Here is a 16,486-nt window from a genome sequence, read left to right as displayed (position 1 = left end):
ACAGCCTGAGGATCTGGCGGCAGTTGCCCCACCCCGAGGCCTTACAGCCCACCGCTTCCCTGCGCCTCTCCCAGGCCAGTTCCAAGGACACAGGCCAGCTGTACGCAGCCCTGCACCACCGCATCCTGGCCCTGCGCAGCCGCATGGAGCAGGAGCAGGAAGCCAAGCTGCCTGCCCCCGAACCCGGGGCGGCCCCGTCCAACGAGGACGACAGTGACGAGGATGTTCTGGCTCCATCAGGGGCCACCGGAGGCGGTGAGCTGGGGGTCCCCACCCTGGCGGGTGTGGGGACCCTGACAGAGGGGGCTCCATCCAGGGTGGGGGCCTGATGGTGAGGCCACTGCTTCCCCACAGGTGCCGGCGACGAAGGGGACGGGCAGACGGCCGGGAGCACATAGCGCCGGGAGCCGGCTGCCCACGAGCCTGCTGCTTTGTCCGTCTGTCCGCCCGCCCGCCCGCCCCGCCAGCAGTGTTGAGGCGTGGGGCTCGGGAACCACACTCCCCGCTGGGTTGGCCACAGTTCGGATCCGCATGTCCCGTTCAGAAGCAGACTCGGGAACTGCCTGAATGTGGTTTGGGACACGAGACCTCATCATATTGATGAGCAAAACGAAAAAACATTTCTTCCCTCCCCTCCTTTGAATTGAAATGGCACATTGAGACTTGTCACGGCTTCTCACTGGGACTGGGACACCTTGTTTCTTCACCCCTCCCTCCTCGTGTCCCCGGCCTCTGCCGCCGCCGCCCAGGCTGCCGGGTCTGTGCACACAAGTATAAACACTGGGCCTGCTGGACGTTAACTACCATCTTTGTCTCCAGTTTCCCACATTCTGATTTGGGGCTTATATTTTTAGATCTTTTTTTCCCCGAGGCTTCGTGTTTGGTTTCTTGGGTTAAGACTCTCCTGGGCATCGATCGGGCACAGCTCTATCCTGGGCCACGTCCTCCCCCTCCCTGGGCTCCCGGCCTCTGTGCTGGGGTGTTGAGGGGTTGGGCCCCAGACCTGGAGAGAGGGGGTCACTGGACCTGGGAGGGTCCCCCACCCTCCTGCCTGTCCCCATCATGTCGGTCACCCATCTTCTGGCACCCAGGCGCAGGCCTGCTTCCTGCCACTGGTCATTCCTTGCCCGGCCCTGGACCTCACCGCCCCCAAGACCATCCAGGGCTGGGGGCCTCTGTGAGAGGCGGAGGAGGACCTTAGCAGAGCCTTCGAGGAGGAGGCAGGGGGCTGGTTCCTGGCAACCAGCCGCCCCCCACAGGAGCAGGCGCCGTGCCCCCCCCCCCCCGACCCTGGAGCACGGCCAAGAGCCAGCCAGGCGTCATGCACCTGGGAAAGCCGTGGGGACGGTCCCTGTGTCCCAGGCTCCGAGGGATTTCAGAGGAACCTGCCCAGCCCCTCCCCCAGAGGGGGAGAAGGGCTCCTTTCTGCAGCCTCGCCACCCGCACGGAGCCGGTTGTGTGCAGCCTGAGCCCGAGCCATGGGAAGACACCAAAGGCCCTCCCAGCAGATCCAGTCACACTTCTCTGCTTTAAGCCTTAGCCAACTAGTGACAAGTAAAACGAGATAATGCCCATGTGTTTTGGAACATTTATGTAAGATTGTCATATGAAATGTATTTGGGAACTACATTAAAACTTTTAACTAAAACCCTGGCCTCCTGCATGCCCCAGGGGCCTCAGGAAGCCAGACAGCCTGGCCAAGGACAGCCTCCGGCCCCCAGGGCAGCCTGGCCCCTGCCCGACTCTGCGTCTGGGCAGGTGACCACACTTGGCTGCCTTCCAAGACTGGCCGCCTCCATGCAGAGCTTTGCTTTGTCCCCGGCCGTCTGGCTTCCCGCGGTGGGGGCGGGGTGGGGGGCACGCGCAAGGGCAGCGGGCTGCTGGCAGGGCTGAGGGGTCACAGCAGAAACAGGAGGAAGCGGGGTGGGGGGCACCTGCAGGGGCTCTGTGAGACCTGAGTCCAGATGGCAGGAACAGGGACAGGGAGGGCCCTGTTCCTGGGGTTCTGAGCCAGTGACCCATCCTTGGAATCTTTGTCCTACTTGCACCTGATGGCCAAGCTGGGTCCTCTGAGACCTGGTCCGGCCGGTCCCACAGCCTCAATCTTCCCACGTTCCCCTGTAGCCCCCCACCCCGGGGGCTGCCCAGCTGGAAGCCCGGGCTCAGGGGTGCCAGGGTGGGGGTCCTACACCACAGTGGTGCTGGCTGAATATGCGTTGCGCTGCTCACAGCTGCCAGGCGCTGGTCATCATGGCCACAAACTCCTCGTCCGTGTCCATGGAGGCGCTCACGCCGCTTTAGTAGTCCTGGAATTCGGCCAGAGTGACCTGGGGGCAGATGCGCTGTAAGTGGGGACCAGAGACTGGGGTGAAGGCGGTTGGGGTATCTGTGGGCACCCACCTGCCCGTCCTTCTCGGAGGAGTCGAAGTTGTCCAGGAAGCGGCGGAGGACCTCCTCCTCGGTCCACTCCCCGCTCCGCACCTTGGGGTGGGCGCGGCCACTGTAGACCCCCCGGAGATCATCCACTGTCACCACACCGTCCCCGCTGCGGTCCAGCTTGGCGAACGCGGCTGCGATGACCGCCTCCCGGGCCTGGGACATGGGGGGCTGCAGAGGAAAAGGTAGTAACCGGGGGGCCCTCCACCCACCAGGGCTCTCGGGCATCCGGTGTCAGCGCTGACCCAGGCAAGCCCAGCACCGTCCAGGCCGCGGGGCCCAGGGCCTCACCCGCAGTGCCCTCAGGAACTCCTCCAGGTCCAGCGTCCCACTGCCGTCGCGGTCCCAGCGCCGGCACACACCCTCCGCCTCGGCCGCGTCCAGCACCAGCCCCAGCTCAGCCAGGCCCCGCTGCAGCTCCCCCGAGTCCATGGAGCGGCTCTTGTCCCGGTCCAGGCGGCGGAAAAACCTGAGGGGCAGGGGACGGAGCTAGACACTGGTCTCTGGAGCTGGGCGGGGAGAAGGCTGGGGGGACGGCTCACCTGGCCAGGCCCTGGATGCCTGAGGCCCCTCGGGACAGGCACTGTGCCCGGAGCTTCTCCACAGTGGCGTCCACGGCATCCATGCTGGGTCAGGGCCGTCTGGGTAGCTGGATGGGAGAGAGCTGGAGGAAGGGCTCCCACTCGGCCCGCCAAGCTGTGGTCAAGTGCCACAAGCCTGCCCTGGCCAACTACCCGCTCACCTGCCCCGCGTCCGTCCTGGAGGCCAGCCAGCCACTCCTCTGGCCCCGGCCTGCTTTGCCCAGCGCTGGCAACACGTCCCGCCCAGCAGGACTGTTGCTTAGGGATGGTGGCTCAGGAGACTGGGAGGGGCCCCAGCTGTAACCCTCGCTGTGCCGGTGCCTCGTAGCCCTGGGCACACCCTGTGGAGCCGAGGGGCCAGGCCAAGAGGGACAGGGCAGTGCCCTCGCTGGCACCACTGTCCAGCCTCTGTCCTCATTCCCAGCCTTGCAGTGCCCAGGTCTGGGGTGAAGCCAGACGCTGGTGGGGAGTGGGGATTCACCCTTCCTGGCTCCAAAAAGGAGGGGTGGCCCACAGCCCTACAAGGACCACTGTCCTGGATGGAGAGGGGCAAGGCCATGGCCGAGGAGGCTCAAGACCCAATTCCTGTGTGGCCTGGAGCAGGTTCCCTTCCCTCTCTGGGCTTCACCTGCCCCCTGCGTCTTTTCACAGGGCAGCAGCCAAAGCTGCTGAGGGATCCAAGTTCAAAAGGGTTTGAGGTGGCCCAGGCCCACCTCCAGGTTTTCGGATCAATGCGGCTGAGCCAGGACAGAGCAGCCTTACAGACACTACAGTGTTAGGTCAGACAAAGAAGTTCCTGCTAGTTATTTAGGGGCCACTTGTATTTTTTTGACATGGGTCTTTCGGCGGTCGGTTTTCAGTTCTCAGACATCACTTGGTGGTCTTGCTTGTGATAAGCTAGGGTAGCCAGGGGACTGTGGCACCAAACGAAGATGTGCACCTGCCCCCGCCCCCCGATGTCACCCAAGAAGAACCGAGGTCCCCATCACAGGAGGCCTTCGATAGAGACTGGACGCCTGTGCCGACTGAGGGCATTTCAACCCCACAGACGGGACTGAAAATGACTGGATTTCCTAGGACCGAAAACACGGGCCCCATCAGCTGCAGACGCCCAGAGGTCACCAGAGTCTTTTCAAAGCCTGGACTTAGACACAGCACAATGGTGGCGTTGGAAACCAATCCACAGAGAGCGTGCAGCCCTGCACCACCGTTCAGGCCCCCACTGATGTGATGCTGTTGTCACAGCAAAAATTCTGGCGCCCTGCCACAGTCTGTAACTGTCCGAGGAGGCAGAGAACGGCTCCATTGTGTTTTTCACGAGGGTTACAAAAATCACATTTTTTCCCCATAGAAAAATGTCAAATATCAACCACAGCCATTGTAACTCTGTTTTGGCATTGCCTCATCTTGAAGAGAATCAGAATCTCACCAATAACCTCTCCAGAAATTGGAAGTGGCCCAGGCCCTCCCGACCCCGAGGCCCACGCCAAGCCTCACTTTCCACATCTGGAAAATGGGACAAGCCTATGCCGCAAAGATGAGACACCAGCCCCCCGGGACTGTCACCTGTGTCTCCCCACCCGGCAAGACCTCCTCCCGACCCCGGAACAGCACCCGGCCCGCCTCTCCAGTCCCCACCCAGGAACGAGGAAGGACAACGGCCAAGAAATCATTCAATTTATTCTTGAGCTCCGACAGGCCTCAGCCTGCCTTTCCCTCATACGAGCAGCCCCCCCTTGGTCAGCCTTAGAAAATGGGGCCATTGTTCTTACACTGAGGGGTCACTGTTAGATGCCAGGCGGGGCAGGCCGCACCATCCTGAGGGCTGGAGATGGACACCGACCTTTCCAGGCCAAAATGGGCCCTTCCCCTTGGTTCCTGGTGTGACGATTTCCCTGAGTGAGGAGGCGGGGAAATGGCTACCATAGTACCAGATTGGGCGGAGAAAGGCACAGGATTCCCTGGTTTGATTTAAAAACAACAACAACAAAAAAACAGGCACCCTAAATGTCTCTGGCCAAGAAGGGACAGCAGGGAAATAAAGAGTTAAGAAAAAAAATTAAAAAGTAGATTCTCTAGAAAATATAAAAAGGAGCCAGCTGCTTGCTACCAAAGCTAGATTGGCCGGGGGCCTTGTCAGATGTGCTGGGGACCCTGGCTCCCTGCAGGGCCCACAAACCCATCCTGTTCCTACGGAGGTCCCACGGTGAGTCTGGTGACATGAAGTTCCGTAACGAGAACAGAATGATGGGAATCACTTCGGATAAGGCAGTCAGGGAAGAACCCTCTGAGGAGGTGATCTGAGCGACAAGGAACCGGTCCTGTGACCTCCGGGGGAAGAACTTTCTAGGCAGAGGGAAGAGCCAGTGCAAAGTCCCTCAGGAAGGACTCTATCGAGAAAAGACTGAGGGATGCCTGAGTTTTCCGGGGGCAGCGGAGCCTGGCTGCCAACATCTCACAATGTCTCACACGCACGCTCTGCCTTCTGGGTTAAAAGTTGACAGGACGGGGGGGGGGGAAATCTAGCATTAAAAATCTGTCTTCCTACAACCAGGGCAAAATGACACAAGTCATGCAGTTCCCAATTCTGGTCTGGGATGAAGGATAAGAAGCAGCTTTAGCCTGGGGTGAGGGATGCTTCGGAAGGAACAGAAATCAGGGCAGGGAGAAGAGAGAGAGAAAAACGTGATGCCGTCCGCCCCCACAAGTGACAGAGGTCTCAGATGGGGCAGGGGCCAGACATCTGGCCCTAAGGCGAGGGAGCCAACTGGACCTCACACTTTGGCTGAAGAGGGTATCCCGGGCTCAGAGCCAAGGAGGCATGACCAAGACTAAAGCCAGAAATCCAGATTTTTGTGTAAGCGTTGCCAATGTTTCAGTAAGTGGACTGATTTAAATTTGTTTTAAAACAAAACAAGACAAGGGGCACCTGACTGGCTCAGTGGGTAGAGCATGGGCCTCTTGATCTCGGAGTTGTGAGTTCCAGCCCCACACTGGGCGTGCAGATTATTTCAAATCTTTAAAAACGACAACAGCAAAACAAAACCAAAGCCTTCCGTCTGGGCTACACATCTGCCTTTGGCCCACAGGCTGCCTGTTTGAAACCTATGACTTTTTTGCAGGTTTTGATGCTTGGAAAGGTCTGTGGCTCTGCCACTGGGCCCCCTCTCAGACACAGAGGGGACACCCCAGCAGCGGAACTCCGTCTCCGTTGTGGAGTCTGTGCTCCAGGGCTCACACGGTGGTCCCAAACACTGCAGGCTGCAGGTGACCCCTGTCCTCCTCGTCCCCGGTGCTGTTGGCAAGGCGTGGACTGGGCTCACTGGGGGGTGGATGGCTGGGGTCTCCGGCCGGCAGGGGCCCCAGGCGTTCAGCTTGGGCCAGGGTGGCCAGCAGCCCGGCCAGGGGTGGCCGGTAACGGCAGATGTCCTGCAGCAGCTCGGCCCGGGGCTGCAGCTGCCCGATGAGCTCGTCCCTCTGGCGCAGGGCGGCCTGCAGGCTGTGGACAGTGGCCTCGGAGGTGAGCAGCTGCTGCTGGAGGGCGGCAATCTCACTGGCAGGAAGGCAAGACAGGGCAGCTGTGGTACCAAGGGGATCAGAGATTCTCCTCCTCCCTGCTCCCAACCTCGCAGGGCTCCCCATCGCCATCAGGATAAAGGCCATGCTCCTCACCACTGCTTCAAGGCCCCCCTTGGCATGGACTGAATGTTTGTGTCCCCTCGAAACTCTGGGGCTGAATCCCTGCCCCCCCCATATGATGTATTTGGACATGGAGCCTTTGGGATGCAAGTAAAATAAGATGAGCTCATCAGGGTGGGGCCCTCAGAGAATGAATGCCCCTGTAAAAAGAGACACCAGAGAGCTTGCTCTCTGCCCAAGAAGACAACCCACAAGCCAGGAAGACAATCTGTCGCCAGGAACTGAACCTATCAGTTGGACTTTCCAGCCCTTAGGGAAAAAAAAAAATCAGTTGCTTAAAGCCCCCAAGTCTCTGGTGTTCTGTAATGGCAGCCAGAGCAGACCACCCTCATTGCTCCCCTGCAGGTCCCTTTTCCCCTATATTTTTTCCTATTTGTTCAGCTTAGATGGCCCCCTCCTCCAGGAAGCCTTCCATCTCGGCCCCCTCAGAACCCTTTGTGCCCTTCATCACAACCCCAACCACTCCATTTTGTAAATGCTTAGTGATGTGTATGCCTAAGGTTGTGCTATGTAGGTCTCAGGGGCTCTGGTGCGCCGCACCTGCCTGGCGCATAGTAGTAGGTGCTCAGTAACGATGAACGAATGGATCCAACCAGGTCCCAGCCCTTGCCCAGCTGGGCTCCAGACCTCCCTCCCTCCTCCCTGGACGCTTGTCTCATCCCTTTCAATCCTCAGCGCCTCTTCAAAACTAGAGGGGCTCTTCAGAACTTCTGGTGTGATGCCAGCCTCCTCTGCTCGAGAACCCGCCATGGCTCCCAGTACCTAGGGGGAGGTCGGTGATCACCACACCACTCAGAAAGAGCCGATTTTGCCTTGTGGAAAAACGGGCCCTGTTGTAAGTTAGAAATCTACATTTGTGTGACACCTCTCGGCTTTGCTTGCTGGTGACCAGTTCGAGGTGTTTGGTGTTTATTTTCTCAATCGCACCAGTAGTCCAGCCTACTCGTGAATGTAATGTACACGGTTCCCGCGCCTCTCCTCCCTTTCCAGTCTCTGCTCTGCCTCCGCCCACGGCCTTCGAGAAGTCCACCTGGCCGGCCCCGGGCCTCACCAGTCCTTGGCGCGGCCCAGCTCCTCCAGAGCAGCACGCAGCCGCTGGTCGTGGCGGGCCAGGCGCTCGGCCTGGGCGCTCACTGTGCGCTCCGCCGCGTCCAGCCGCGCCTCCAGCTCCGCCGCGCGCCGGTGCACGGCCGCCAGGTGTGCGTTCGCCTCGCGGATCTGCAGCGGCTGCGGCGCCGACATGGCCCCGGCGCCGTCCCGGACGGCCCGGAACCGGGCCCAGGTCCCGCCCCGGCCACGCCCCCCAGCCCGGGTGGCCCACGCCCCTAGAGGCTCTCCCTGGACTTCAGCGCGATTGGCCACGGCCAGATGGGTCGCGCCCTCCTCAAACCCAAACACATTCAATGGTTCGGGCACCTCGAAACTCCGCCCTTGGGCCCGGCCTGACTCTAAGATTGGCCAACGTCCTGATAAACCACGCCCCTGCAAGCCTGGCCACGCCCAGGCTGCGACTCTCTTGGAGCCACCCGAACGGCCACGGCCACGCCCCCTAGGCGATCGCACAGCTGCGGATTGGCCAAATCTTCAAGCAGCGTCTCTCCCTGGCCACGCCCCCAAACTTAGCGTTACCTCCTCCGGGCCGAGGCTCGGCTAAACCAGCCGCAGGCTGGGCACACGTGCGGTCCCGCTAAAATCCTAGCCCCGGGATCGGTATCTTTCGCCGCCTGCGAGTCTGGCCACGCCTCAAAACAGTCGCACGCGGTTCAGACGCGTGTGGGGGACGGGCCCAGGTCGTGATCACGCCCCTACGCGGATTCTGGCGCTGAGAGTGGCCGCATTTCCTCTGTGTCCCGCCCCATAGTTACATCTTGCTCCTATAAAGTGGAGTTCCGCCCCGCGCCCGAACACCCGTCATGATCCCACCCGTGGATTAGGCCCTCACTCCGGGTCAAACCTTCCTAACTTAGGCCTTTCTGAGTCGGGGCTGGCGAGATCTGCCTTCACTGATTCTGGTTGACCTCAGCTTCTCCCTCCAGAAATCGGCTGGGGCTGCATGCGCGCTTCCTTTACACCAGTCCCGACTCGGCGCATGCGCGCCGCCCGTGTCTGTGTTCCCGGTGCTCAATAAAGTTGCACGTTTGTTGTCGGCCCCTGCGCCCGAAAGGTTGCGCGCGCCGCCGAGGAAGTCTCGCGAGTACGAGCGGCGGCTGCCCTTGGACGCTGGGAGCCGGCCGGGCGTGCGGTGTGGGGCCGGGGCTTCGCGGTCATGGTGCGGACGCTTCTTCAACAATACCTGGACATCCCCGATGGCACCGAGTGCCACCGCAAGACCTACGCCAGTACCACACTCAGTGGTGCCGCTGGTGAGCGCCGCCCGGGCCCCGGGGGCAGAGGGTGCAAGGAGGTCATAGTCGCTGGGGGCTGTCCGAGGGCGGCCTGGGGGGTTGGGGATCTCGCAGGTGGCGTATGGTTGTCACCGGGGTGTCTGCGGTGGCCCTGGGACGCTGAAGAGCTCTTGTATGAGAGAGATTTTGTAGGCGTGTCGGACTGATCCAGAGGCCGCAGCAAGGCAGCAGGGTCACTGGGAACTGTCCCAAGGGGCCGGGGGCTGGGTAGCTCACGGGGTGGCACGTGGGCGTCGTGGGGATGTCTGGGGGCGGCCATGAGGACCTCTTGTGTGGAGAGGGTCCGGCAGGGTTGGAGGGCACTGGGAAGTGGTGCATGTGACAGGCTCTGGGGTCGTCAGAAGTGGCCCCCGGGTGCTGAGATTTGGGGGTTATTGTTGAAGCGGTCACCGGGCTCCGAGGAAGTCGTTGAGTGGGAGAGGGCCATTATCGGGATCAAAGGAGCTGGGGATTCATGAGACTGAACAGGGTTAAGTTGAGGTTACTGGGGGAACGCTGGTCGTGGGTAATTATTCTGGAGGGAGATGAGGGTTTTTTGAGGGTCCAGGAGAGCGGGCTGGTTGGGGATATCTGAAGCTTTCATTGGGACCACAGAGGCGTGGTAGAGGTGCCGAGATCATAGACGAGGTGGGTCAGAGGCTTCTATAAGGGTAGCTTTGGGAGGGCATAAGGGGATTCACAGCCCTGGCACTCCCCTGCAGGGGAGACCCCAGCCTCTAGTCCCTTACAGTGTCCCTTTCATTCTTAGTCTCTTTGAGAAGCAGATAAGATCGTTTGGGCCACCTCCATATCTCCAGCTCCTGAAATGAGGCCTGGTAGAAGTTGAGTCTTCACCAGGCTGCCATTTTCTGCATGTTTAGTGAGATCAGTGCATCGTGCCCATTTCTCAGATGTGTACAGTGAAGGTTGGACAGGTGTATTAACTTCCCCACAGTCTTTTGGAGCCAGAGTGCAAATCCAGGTCTGCTGATCTGCTCCTGAGGGTGGCTGAGGCAAGGACTGTGCATGCAGGGTCCTCATGGGAGGGGTGGGGGCCGCTAAGGAGAAAGGGTGGAGGGGGAGTCCCTGCGGATGGGTTCTGCAGAGTCCGTTTGAGTGGCGAGTTGTTGGGACAGTGGAGGTGCCTGGTGGGGTCTTTAGGGGGCCCTGAGAGAGGACACTGGGGTTGGATCACTGCAGCTGCAGGGGGAAGTTATTCGGGCACATTCTTTTTTTTTTTTTTTTTTAATGTTTATTTATTTCTGAGAGAGAGAGACAGCGTGAGCAGGGGAGGGTCAGAGAGAGAGGGACACAGAATCCGAACCAGGCTCAGGCTCTGAGCTGTCAGCACAGAGCCCCACGTGGGGCTCGAACCCACGAAATGCAAGATCATGACCTGAGCTGAAGTCAGTTGTTCAACTGACTGAACCCCCCAGACGCCCCTCCGGGCACATTCTTAAGGGGCAATGCTGACATTGGGAGGTGCCTGGCAGAACTTGGTGGAGGCTCATGATTGTGTCTGAAAGAAACTTAAAGCAGGAGGGGGGCGCCTGAGGGACACGTGGGGCCTTCAAGGAGAACATGTCGGGGGGTTTGAACCTGAGAAAGTTATTAATGTTGGTGTTTGTGACTGGGAGTGCACGGGTTTGATCACAAATGCACAGGCCATGGGGGTGGACTGAAGTCTCCAGAGGCTTTTGGGGGAGACTGAGCACATTCCAGGAAGGTGGTGCTGATGAGTGAGTGAGGGGCCTCTGGGTGGGGCGATTGCTGGAGGGTCTTTTAGGCAGCATGGGTGGGAACCTTTGACAGAGGTACTAAGTCACACAGTCACTGATGATCTGTGGTGGTCACTGGCTGCCACAAGCCGTCCAAGGTGCCCAGGCGTCTTCTTCCAGGGTGTCCACTGTGCACACGTGCGCACATGTGTGTGTGCGTGCGTTACTCACGATGCCCACCTGCGTGTGTGTGTGTTGCTCATGATGCCCCCGTGTGTGTGTGTGTGTGTGTGTGTGTGTGTGTGTGTTGCTCACGACACACAACCTGCAGGACTTGGCTCCTGGACCCTTCCTTACCCTCCCCTCCCTCACTCCCTGCCTCCCCTCAGCCCTCAGGGAGAGAACATTCTTGTTTCCTGAGATGGTGAGTGAAAGAATGAATGAAGGCATCCACACTCTTGAATGGATGGATGGGTGGGTGGATGGATCAGGGCCCATAGTAACAGTGAATGAATGTATGACTGAATGAAGGTACAGAGGAACCAAATGAATGAATGAATGTGGGTGCACTGTGTCTGGAGATCACTGCTGGAGGCTGAGAGCCAGGAGCCAGTGGGGGGTCAGGAGGGGCCCTTCTGTGGGGTGCTGGGGGGCCGTGGAAACAGATCCTCGCGTGTTGGGGGATCACAGGATCCGGGAAAGACTGGGCTGTGGCAGGTCACCCGCCATATTGGATGATTGCTAGCAGGGAGTTGAGTGGGGCAGTCTTTGTCCCTGGGATATTCGGGGACAACTGGGTCATCCGCTCCTAGTTCTAGGTCTTCTGAGGGGGGGAGGGAGCACTGTTTGTGTGTGGCGTGGAACGTGAGCTGGAGACAGCAGTTCTCGTGGGCCGGGCCGGGCCAGGCGGGCCCTGGGAGGGCCCTGTGGCAACTGGGCCAGGCTGGGGATCTGAAGGGAGAGGAGAGGTGTGCTGTGTGCCCTGGGCAGGGTCAGCTGGAGATTGGAGAGTGCCGTGCTGGGCTGCTTCTGGTGACTCGAGCCAGCCAGTGGGCCTTGGTCCGCCAGCCCCTGCGGAGGGCCTGGTGAGAGCAGCTGCCACAGGGCTTGCCTTGGCCTCCGCCCAGACCCACACGCCGGCCCAGGCCGGTGTTTGCTCAGGACGCCCAAGGACATAGCCTCTGTCCTCACCGCCCACCCACCACTGGGCTCCAGGCCCGGCCCCCGGCGGGCCCCTCATACTTAGAAGCCAATGTCGGGCAGGGAGGCCGGGGCGACAGCAGACATGGAAAAGCTGACCAGGTGCTGAGGCCAGGTGGGCGTGAGCGGCTGCCCAGCCAACCAGGTGTGAGGGATGGCCCTGCGCCCAAGCTGCTAGAGGGGAGGGGACCCCAGGGTGACGAGCGACGGGCCCAGGAGCCAGGTCTCTGCCAAGGAGGATCAGCCCAGAGCCCCACAGGAGAGCACAGCCTTGGACAGGAGTGGGGCACAGGGCATGTGGGGCGCAGCTGTGGTGCCTGCTGACCCTGGAAGCCGGGGAGCCTCCCAGGCCTGGGAGGGTGCGTCATGGAGGGCAAAGGGGCCCCGGGGCAGGCCTGGCAGAGGGAGGCCTGGGGTACAGGCAGGGCTGGACACCCAGGTTCTGGAGCAGCAGACAGGCCTGGAGTCCCGCCTCAGCTGCTCTGAGGCCCTGGGTGAACCCCAGAGCCCAGAAGAGTCCCTTCCTGGGTGCGGGGGTGCTAGGAGCCTCCTTGAGGGTGCTGTGGCGGCACAGGGACAGAGGCTTTGTCTGGTAGCGGAGAGGCCTGCCCCGGCCATGCTGCGCCTCGCCTCGGTGCCCAGGCCCTGGTGCTTCATGCCTCGCCCTCTCTGGTCCCGCAGGCCTGATCTTCTCCGCCTACAGCGTCACGCTCCGGCCGCCAGACTCCTTCCTAGAGGGAGTGGCGAGGACAGGGCGATACACGTTTACTGCAGGTGAGCGACCTTGGCTTCTCCTGGGGGACCCTCCAGGCACTGGCCCCTGGGCCCTGACTCAGCCACGCCCCCACTGTCCGCCTAACAGCCGCCATCGGCGCCATATTTGGCCTCACCTCCTGCATCAGCGCCCAGGTCCGAGAGAAGCCCGACGACCCCCTGAACTACTTCATTGGAGGCTGTGCCGGAGGCCTGACCCTGGGAGCGCGCAGTGAGTGACCGCCCCGACCTCCGCTGACCACCACCCGCTGTTCTGTCCTGGACCAGGGGCCAGGCGTGTGGGCTGCTCTTGAGGGGGCGTGGGTGGCCCGAGGTCACCTGGGAACCGGCAGAGGTGCCTCCCGAGTGGGAAGGCAGGCCAGGCCCCATGCCAGCCTGGCACAGTGGGGCCGCCCAGGACAGGAAGCAGGCCGCGCTCTGTCCACCGCCCACAGCCCTGGCCCACCAGCCTGCCAGTGCTTGGTGGAATGTTCCAGTCAGGCAGAGGGAGGGCATTGGAAGGGAGGCCCTTGCATCCCAGCCTTTGCTTTAAGACCTCACGTCTGGGTTTGACGTGCACCCCCAGCCTGCCATGGGGGGGCGCCCCACATACAGCAAGCAGACCTCCATCCACTGCAGCGGCTCTCAGGCAGCCAGGGACATTCTGTGCACTTCCATTCACGGTCCGCGGAGCAGCTAGTGGGCCTGGCGCCTGCGGCCGGGCCACAGGCTGAGACTTGACCACCCGCCGTCCCCTCCGCAGCTCGGGTGCCCCACCCCCGGGCCCGGCAGCCTAGACCCCTTCTTGCTCTGGGTTCCGGGTTTCCGCACACGTCTTCCAAGTCCAGGGGTCCCGTGTCTTAACCCTCAAGGAGCCCTCAGCCTCAAGGGAAGGATGCGCTCTCGGGCCCCCGGGTGGCTGCGGGGGAGCCCCACGTGCGCCTGACACCGCCCCCTCCCCCCGACTCCGGCAGCCCACAGCTACGGGATCGGAGCCGCCGCCTGCGCATACATGGGCACGATCGCCGCGCTGGTCAAGATGGGCCAGCTGGAGGGCTGGAAGGTGTTCGCAGCGCCCAAGGTGTGAGCCCTGCCACCTCCCGTGTCCCCGGACAGGTTGAAATGCGACTAAAAATAAACTCTGCGTATACTTGTGTGTGAGTCTCCCACCCCTCCTCCCCTGGTGTCTGGGACGCAGCCCCATCCCAGGAGGGCTGGGCAACACTGACGCGCCAGCCGCCAGGCCCTAAACACAGGGCATCTGCGGGGGGGAAGCTGGGCACCGCCACCCACAGCCCTCCCTGTGCCGCCCTCCCCCCACCCGCACAGGTCACAGGCCGTCCCCTCTCTGGGCACCCCCCCAAAGCCAACAGCCTGTGGAGAACACACCCAGGGCCCACGCACGGCCTGACTCCAAATTCCTGGGCATTGGAGCGGAGCACCCCAGACGGTCTGGGCCAGGAGCCTTGTCTCTCTGTGACAGGTGGGTGACAGGCCACCGGGAGCCTGCGAAGCAGCAGGGATGAGGGAAGAGAATCCTGATCCTCGCCCGCCGCCACCGCCTGTCAGGCCCCATGATTGAGGCAGCTGCGGAATGCTGGCACGGCCCCGGCCCCCCGCTTTCCGCAGGCCTGGCTCCGGCCCCGTGTTTGCTGGCAGCTGGAAAGGGAGGCTTGCTCCAGCGTGCCAAGGTGGGCCATAAATTAGGGCTCTCGGAGCCCTACCCTGGGGAGTGGGGTTGCGCGTGGCCAGCAACTGGGGCCTGGCAGGGTCTGGGCACCAGAGGCGGCGGGAGCTGAGCCGACTCCCCCTCCTCGTGCATATCTGGCCTCATTGCTCCTCCTTTCTCTGCAGCCCACCCTGGTGCCCGCATGGTCAGAAGCCAGACTCAGGGCCTGGCTTTCCTCTGTCTGCTGCTGGTCCCTCATCACCCTGCAGCCACTCCGGGTCTCCCACCAGAGTGGGACCAGGTGCCAGCTCGGGGTCGCATCCGGGCCTGAGAAAGGCTGGAGATTCCCCCCACCCCTGGGGGCCAGGAGTGGGGTGGGCGCCTGCCAGGCCCTGAGAGGACTCTGGGATCCCAGACCCGCGTCAGAGTCCCAGCCCGCAGCTCTTTACTGGCTCTGTCCTCAACAGCAAGCGGGGACCACAGGGTCCCTCCCTCAGCAGTGTTCAGGAGGAGGGAAGCGCGCCTTCCGTGCCTTCCGCGGGGCACTAGCCCCAGTGTCCCTGCTGCGGCCAGCCCTCAGGCCACCTTCCTGTGCCTCCCCATTCATCCCGCCCACCACAGCCATCAGCACAGGGGCGATGCAGTAAGAGTAGTGGCCCTGGTGCTGCAGGCAGGGCCTGTGGTCACTGAGGGCCAGACCGAGGGAACCTGGTCAAGGCTGTACCTTTGGTGACTTCTCAGCCAGATCCGCCCAGGCCTCCCCTCCCTGTACATCCTGGCCCAGTCCCCTGGCTCTTTGTGAAGCCAGGCCTCCAAGGAAAAGGAAAGACTCCTAGCCCGCCAGTCCCTTCCTTCCTCCTAGCCTCAGTTTCCCCTTACAGTGAGCTCCGAGCAGGGCTGTGCTCGGCACCTACTCAGCCCTCTCTGGGCTGACCGCCAGCTTTGGAGCGGGCCTGCCAGGCCCCCCAGAACGGGGCAGGAGAGAGTGGCTGCCTGCTGGGCTCCAGGGAGCCCCCAAACCCAGACCCCCTTGCCCGTAAACATTTATGAGGCTGCAAGGGACTGACTTCATCCTGCCCCCCACACAGAGCCCACGGGGATGGCCCTTGTTTATAGCATCCAGACACCCCCCCACCCACCCACCTTTGCCTGGGACACCGCCTCCTGCCCCAGCAGCCCCCTGCTTGGGGCAGTGAAGGACCTTTCCAGAAAATGGCCCCCGCCCCCACCCTCACCCCCATCCTGAGCTTGATGAAGCCATTTTCAGCCCTGAGCAGTCTGGTCTGAAACCAGGAAGAACTCAGAAAGGGCCTGGGGGTGAGGGGGCGGAGGGAGGGTGTAAAGATCTAAAGATGAAGAGGTCTCTCTTGATATGAGCAAGAGGGAAGGGCGTCCAGCCTGACCTGCGGGACAGGGCGCGGCCAGTGACTGATCAGGGAGGGGGTCACGTTCCCCCCACAGCAGACCTCTGGGGCAGTGGGGCACACGCTCCCCAAAGACCCCGTCCCTAGGGACACACTGCCCAGTGGGGACAAGTCAGCAAGGGCTGCAGGCTCAGCTGGGGTCTGGGCGGGGGCGGGGTGGGGGGCAGTTGTAAGCCAAGAAGATGTGAGCAAGTAAAATGAGACCGAGTGCGGGAGCTTCTCCCAGCCGCCAGGAAGGCTCCCTTGTTGCTGGCAGCGGCCCTTGGAGGGGGCTGCTCTCGCTGGTCCTGTCTTACAGATGAGGAAACTGAGGCCCAGGGAGCAGGCACATGGCATTAGTTCTCTGGTTATTACTGAGCTATTGTTGGTCAGTGTGTCTCGGAAAGACTTCCCAAGCGGTCGTGGCTGGAAAGCAGTCTGGTGGGACAAGGCCAAGCCATCTCTAAAGCACCCCTCCCCCCACGGATTCCTTTAAAAAGCTATGTTGGATGCAGGCTGGGGGTGCCTTTTGGTCCAGGGTGGGACACACCAGGCTATCGAGAGGGGTCCGAGGGGCTCATCCTTGCTCCCTCTCACCCCTTTGTGAGTCCGTGGTCTTTTTTTTTTTTTTTTTTATCTTTTT

At 61.6% G+C, this 16,486-nt stretch overlaps 4 protein-coding genes across 10 annotated transcripts in view; 2 read left to right on the top strand and 2 right to left on the bottom strand.

Annotated features, from left to right (window-relative positions):
* Positions 1 to 806, top strand: part of RANBP3 (RAN binding protein 3) — a 53,578-nt gene extending 52,772 nt beyond the window's left edge. For all 7 annotated transcript variants that reach the window (XM_039221330.1, XM_039221329.1, XM_039221327.1 and 4 more), the window contains 2 exons: positions 75 to 255; positions 355 to 806. In XM_039221330.1, coding sequence (XP_039077261.1) covers positions 75 to 255; positions 355 to 398 — 225 coding nt within the window. In that variant the 3' untranslated portion in view covers positions 399 to 806. The remainder of the gene's footprint in view (positions 1 to 74; positions 256 to 354) is intronic.
* A 768-nt stretch (positions 807 to 1,574) lies between these two features.
* CAPS (calcyphosine) lies at positions 1,575 to 3,929 on the bottom strand. The gene is made up of 5 exons (XM_039221331.1): positions 3,179 to 3,929; positions 2,979 to 3,100; positions 2,728 to 2,905; positions 2,401 to 2,607; positions 1,575 to 2,327 (listed from the first exon to the last, which is right to left on the bottom strand). The coding sequence occupies exons 2-5, from the start codon at positions 3,059 to 3,061 to the stop codon at positions 2,298 to 2,300; spliced, it is 498 nt and encodes a 165-aa protein (XP_039077262.1). The 5' UTR covers positions 3,062 to 3,100; positions 3,179 to 3,929; the 3' UTR covers positions 1,575 to 2,297.
* Positions 3,930 to 5,992: 2,063 nt separating this feature from the next.
* Positions 5,993 to 7,997, bottom strand: VMAC (vimentin type intermediate filament associated coiled-coil protein). The gene is made up of 2 exons (XM_039221358.1): positions 7,768 to 7,997; positions 5,993 to 6,570 (listed from the first exon to the last, which is right to left on the bottom strand). Exons 1-2 carry the CDS (start codon positions 7,956 to 7,958, stop codon positions 6,252 to 6,254), a joined length of 510 nt encoding a protein of 169 aa, XP_039077289.1. The 5' UTR covers positions 7,959 to 7,997; the 3' UTR covers positions 5,993 to 6,251.
* A 902-nt stretch (positions 7,998 to 8,899) lies between these two features.
* On the top strand, positions 8,900 to 13,927 carry NDUFA11 (NADH:ubiquinone oxidoreductase subunit A11). Its single transcript, XM_039221359.1, has 4 exons — positions 8,900 to 9,079; positions 12,700 to 12,792; positions 12,881 to 13,003; positions 13,746 to 13,927. The coding sequence occupies exons 1-4, from the start codon at positions 8,983 to 8,985 to the stop codon at positions 13,856 to 13,858; spliced, it is 426 nt and encodes a 141-aa protein (XP_039077290.1). The 5' UTR covers positions 8,900 to 8,982; the 3' UTR covers positions 13,859 to 13,927.
* The last annotated feature ends 2,559 nt before the right edge of the window (positions 13,928 to 16,486 follow it).

The sequence above is a fragment of the Hyaena hyaena genome, unplaced genomic scaffold (genome assembly GCF_003009895.1).
Source record: "Hyaena hyaena isolate Hyena2069 unplaced genomic scaffold, ASM300989v1 scaffold_988, whole genome shotgun sequence".
NCBI classification, from domain to species: Eukaryota; Metazoa; Chordata; class Mammalia; order Carnivora; family Hyaenidae; genus Hyaena; species Hyaena hyaena.
Note: the sequence above shows the minus strand (reverse complement) of the source record. Positions and strands in the feature narration are given on the sequence as shown.